The following is a 5355-nucleotide window of genomic DNA, read 5'->3' on the forward strand; positions in this document are numbered from 1 at the left end:
TGTCCCTGAACCTCCATCCAATCTCTATCATCTTCACAAGAGTGACAGAAAGTGAAACTGGAGAATGCTGTCTTGACTAAGCTCCCTGACCTCTGGGCAGGGAGTCTGGTTTTTGCTTTGGTTCCCAACAAGATGATCTGTGGGTATTTGCAGGAACTGGGGTTTGGGCATGGGTGGGGTTGATGTGTAATGTGGTAGGATATAGTGGGAAATACCTGCAGGAGGAGGGAAGGAAGAAAAGAGAGAATGTCTGGGACAAGTGGGACACAAGCAGAGGATGGGGCTATTCCCTGGAGAGTGGCCCCACTCTGTCCAGACTAGTCCTGGGGGATGGCTGCACCTGCTTCTGTTCGCTCCCTGAATTTTGCCTCCGCTCCTGCCTATTTTCTGGGTTCTCCCTCAGGAGGGAAGACACCCTTTGGGATTTAGAGGTTGGGCTCTTCCTAGTCCTGGGATCTATCACTTCTCCTTTGTTTATTCCCCGGATCCCACGAGGGCACAGAGCAGCCATCGCTCAGCCCCAGAGCGCTTCTTGGCAGCCTGTCTGATCAAAATCCAAGGCTGAGGGACTGCGGGAGGTGGTAGGATGAGAATGCTGGGGCCAAAGAGGGGAGGGGGAACCTTACAAGAGTCATGGCTGCTGAGCCTCTTCTAGCTGGGTGTTGATGGGGTTGGATTCCCAGGGCTATGCTAACATACTTGGCTAACTTGGTTGTGGGCTGGATATTGCCCTTAGAGATTATTTATATAGGTGTAATCTGAGGCCCACAATGAACATTAAAATAAAAATCCTCAGAGAGGATTTGCATTTGCTTCCAACACTCCCTGTGGTCAGTATTTAACCTGAACAGCCTTAAACCAAGTTCCAGACTTGAAGTTCCCTGAGCCACCCAGAGGACCCAAACAAAGCTGTCATTTTAGGTGGTTGTTCCACGTTGAGGTCACTGTCACCCTAAGAGAGGGCAGCACTTTGGAAGCTCAGCTTTTTTTGGAGTGTGTCTTCTGTTTGACTCAGACCAAGCTGACTTTGTGTTTCCCTAGTCTGATGACGCGTGAGACAAATTTCTTTCTGACTATAGGCCCTTGAACTTTGTTTTCTTTGAGTAGTTATGTTAGAAAACTTATAAATTCTTTCTTTGCCCACCTGAGATATAAATCTTTTAAAATGCTTCTTGGCAGTTTTACAACCTGGTATCATCTTTCTCAAGGACCCACCTTCTTGTCTGTGATGGAGGGTAGGAACCTGATTTGCACCAATTAACAAATACAAGTGGCCTAATCACAGAGAAAAACATGAGCAAATTTAGGAATAAGTCGCCTCTCCAGACACATCCCAGGGACCCACCTCCCCTAACACCCTCAGGACTATCTAGTAGCTGCTCCAGTGCTTAGAGGCCCCTCTACTTCCCGTTACAGTGGAGCTGAGTTCAGACCGGCCTCTCTTCCCTGCTGCAGGAGTCTTGAGTAAAGTCTTTCCTGCCTGTTTAACTTTGTCTGGTATCACTTTCGCCCTGCTCTTCCCTCTCCCCAGTGCAGAGCAAGGGCAGTCATTTTCCAGGACGGTCAAATGCCTCCAGGAAAGGTCCTTCCTCGTGCTTGCCAACTTGTCGGCATCCTTGCTTTGGCCTGGTGATTCCTTATTGTCTTAATGCCCCTGAAATGCTTTTGAGATATTATATTCATGTTTAATTTTAGTTGTTTTCTGTAGGAGGGTTGACGTGAATAACCCAAGGGAAACAGGAATCAGTCACAACCTTCGGACTTCCTGCCTATCTGTCTCTAGAATCCTCCAGCTCAGTGTCCACACATTGATGCCTTCATATCCCACAGAACACCAGCCTCTCAGCCAGAAGGTGCTATAGTCCCAGGCTGTTCCTTGTCCAGTCAGCCATGTGACCCTATTCTTTATTTCATTTAAGAAGAAGTGAGCTTTTTCTTCCTCAGTTTGTGGTCTTCTCTGTTTTGGGGACATGATTTCTTCCTGGGCCCTTACTTCTGCCCCTAAGTGGACCCCCGGCTCTGGCAGTAACCCAGTGGGGAGAACAGCACCAACCTGGATGAAGGTTCTTGTGTTATCGTCTTATGGCTTTATGTGTGTTGACCCACTGCCTGAGGAAGGGTGGGGTCCTTCTTTACTAAGGCGGTAAGAGGGTGGAAGGTGGCAGAGGCTTTGTCACTTTTCTCCACCAAGGTGTGTTTTGTGTGTCCCCCAAACCCTTCTTGGGCCATCCCAACACAACTTGGCTTTTCTCTGGGTTCATAACAAGGTGAAGGAATCCTCTAGCCCAGCATGTGAGAATTAGTACCTATGATTTTGCCTACTTTAGAGCCTTCATATCTAAAGCATGCACCCCCATACCTTAGCAGACCCCTCTGCTCCCCCTACTGTAGGGTCCCCTCGAAAGGTTCAGATTACCTCAGATATTTGGAAAACCAATGTGGCTGAGGTGCTTAGCGTCTCCAGCCTTGGCATCCCATATGGGGCATCCTGATGAAGGGCCTGGTTCATGCAAGGACCTTGGGGACATTCTTCTAAGCAAAATAAGGCAGTCACAAAAGGCAGGTACTGTCTGTGCCCACTCATGAGTACCTGAAGTCCCTAGAAACATAGAAACAGGAAGCAGGAAGGCGGTCAGCAGGGCAGGGGGCGGGGCTGGGGGAGTGGAGTCTAAGGCGTCTAGAGTTTCACTGTTACCGGTGAAAGGCTCTGCGGTCTGCTGCATGCCAGTGTGGACCTGCTCAACACCACTGAACTGTATGCTGAAAAATAGTTAAAACGGTAAATTGAATGCTGTGTGTTTGTTACCCTGCTTAAAAACAAAGTCCCACTCAGTGTCCCACTTCCTTATAGAGTAGAAGCTGGGGCTTTGGGACACTGATTTCTTACTAAAAGAGTTTCATCTTATGAGGAATTTGTAAGTATGAAAGTGTAGTATTTGCCAAGCTGGGGAAAAGCACTCATTCTCCCAAGGACGGCATAGGTCTGCCAGGCTCAGAGTTTGCCCAAGGAATCCCTCCCTGGTGGGCCACTGAGGACTTGTTACAGAGGGTTGAAAAGGCCACTTCAGGGGAGAGGACGAGGAGTTGGAACAGAGAGCAAGCAATTTCTTCATGTTTTTACTTAAATTTTAGGAAAGGGCCTGGGGTGAGAGAGATGGGGGGAACCAGTTGGGAGAAGAAAACATCTGCTCTGAGGCCCCCCCCCCACTGACTTTGCTCAGACCCTTTAGGGGCCCCTCCCAGCTGTTGCCTTGGGGACAAGAAGCAGCCTGCATGTCCCCCTCCTGCCAGCACCCAAGCCCCTCGGCTAGCAGCCAGCCTTCTTGGAAGCAGGGTCCCTCTGCCTGCTGAAACTGACACCCCCCAATCCTCCCAGTCTGCAGAGGCCTAAGGAGCTGTGCTCTCAAGTCTTCTGCTGTGTCATGACCTCCAAAGGCAAACTGTGGCCGGGGAAGATATGCGGGTGTGTCCCCGAAGCTGACTCCTCCCTGAGTCCAGAGGGCTCCGGATCTGCTCACCCAGAGCCTGACACGCCCTGAACTTCCTCTTGGGCTGCATCTGTGCCTCCTCCTGCAAAAAGCCTTGGAAATCCTCCTGCCAGCGGGATTCAGGCCCTGGAAAGTTGACCAGTCCCTTTTGTCCCCTGTCTAACCCTCACCCTCTCCAGGATTTGCCTCTGCTCCACAGTGGCTGCTTCCACCAGGCCAAGACATGAAGAGACTGGACCTCATAGGCCTGGGAGGCTCTGAGACCGTGAGAGGCCAGAGGACCGGACCGCAGTACGTGTGTCGGGACGTATTTCCACGTGTGCGCTGCATACGTGTGAGGGGATGGTGGGCTTGCCACAGGGAAGGCAGCCCACCCAGCCATGGAGAGAGGGCTGCCTGCCTGCTCTGACTGCAGGGCTCCGGGAAGGTTTCCACTTGGTCCCAAAAATATCTCCCCAACCTGCTGTGGAGCAGCCTTACCTCACTGGGGATGTCTGTGGGAGGGGCTGTGCTAGGAGAGGGTGTCAGGGAGGGGGCGCTTGGCCCCAAGGAGGAAAAAGCATGTGGGAAGGAGGCTTCCCAGGAGCCCTGTGCTGGATGAGGAGTCGCCAGAGGCACGCTGCTTTTCCACATTCACTTTTGCAATTCTTCTCAGTCTCTGCAGTTAGGATTCTGTTAACTGGGCATGGGAGGTGGGCAACGCTTTACTGCAAACAATACTTCTGACTTCACCTACATTTACGCCAACCTGGCCCTCATGTTAACCCTTCCCTTCCTCTTTCTGACTCACCTGCTGAACTGCAGCTAAAGCCCTCCCCATGCTGGGCTCTGGAAGCTTCTCTGACCACTTTTCTGTGAGTGGGAATGGCCCCTAGATGTGGGATGAGTCCCTGCTGTCATTGGCAGCTGTGCCAGGAGGCCTGAATCCACTTCCTGCTTGGGCTGTTTCCTGAGAAGAGGGTGGAGGCTGCCTGTAGGTCTTCGCTGACTTCTGGGGAGAAAGCTCTCCTTTTTTCTCTCAGTTGCTCTGCCAGGATCTCCAGAGTGGCCTGGGAGACGTGATCAGAAGGAAATGTGGGCCAGTAAAGGAGAGAGTGAGGGAAGGGCAAGTTTGGGTTCCTTTTTGTCTTTAAATGCATTTTCTGTGTGCTTAGGAGGAAATGGTACAGGTTGGACAATTATATGTATGGTAAGAGTATGTGTGTGCTAGTGTGTGAGTCCTGATTCAACATGGTGCTGCAGGTAGAAGTCTGGCAAAGACTCGGATTTAGTCACACGGTGCTGGAAAACCACATAAAACAATGCTGCTTAACTGGGAAATACATTTCTTTCTCCTTCAGTCCTGCAGGAGCTCTCTGCTTCCTTCAGCTGGGTGTTTACTCACTAGTGATCTGGGACCACAGCTAAGGTAGCAGAGATGAGGTGGGGTTCCCTGATGGTATAAGCACCACAGTACCAGGCTGCACATTCTTTTCAAGCCCACATGAACATTAAAATAGACTGTTGGGCCAACAAATAAATCTCAACCAATAACACATACTTTACATAGACATTGTTCTCTTGTCGTGGTTTGACATTTGAAATAAATAAAAAGGTGCCAACTTCTCAATGCATTTTGAAATTTAGTCATCACTTCTCCTATTTTATGGGTCACAAAGAAATCATCATTGACATTAGAACTTATTTAAACCTGGTTTAGAAAAAGAGTGGAGGAAAGGCTGAATACTATAATGATGTCAGTTTATCGCAAACCAAGGTATTAATACAATGCAACAGCATTCAGAGTTTCAGTATTCAGGAATTCTTTTTTTTTTTTTTTTTATTGAATGGTAACTGTGTACATTGATGCACTTTGGGGGTACAGTGT

At 49.6% G+C, this 5355-nt stretch overlaps 1 protein-coding gene across 1 annotated transcript in view; it reads left to right on the top strand.

The window, feature by feature from the left end:
- Positions 1-3630: 3630 nt before the first annotated feature.
- The window catches only part of GIMAP8 (GTPase, IMAP family member 8), a 27225-nt gene continuing 25500 nt past the window's right edge, over positions 3631-5355 (top strand). The window contains exon 1 of the mRNA XM_012806477.2: positions 3631-3779. Coding sequence (XP_012661931.2) covers positions 3712-3779 — 68 coding nt within the window. The 5' untranslated portion in view covers positions 3631-3711. The remainder of the gene's footprint in view (positions 3780-5355) is intronic.

This window comes from Otolemur garnettii, unplaced genomic scaffold, assembly GCF_000181295.1.
Source record: "Otolemur garnettii isolate 467f Iridium unplaced genomic scaffold, OtoGar3 scaffold00053, whole genome shotgun sequence".
Classification (NCBI taxonomy): Eukaryota; Metazoa; Chordata; class Mammalia; order Primates; family Galagidae; genus Otolemur; species Otolemur garnettii.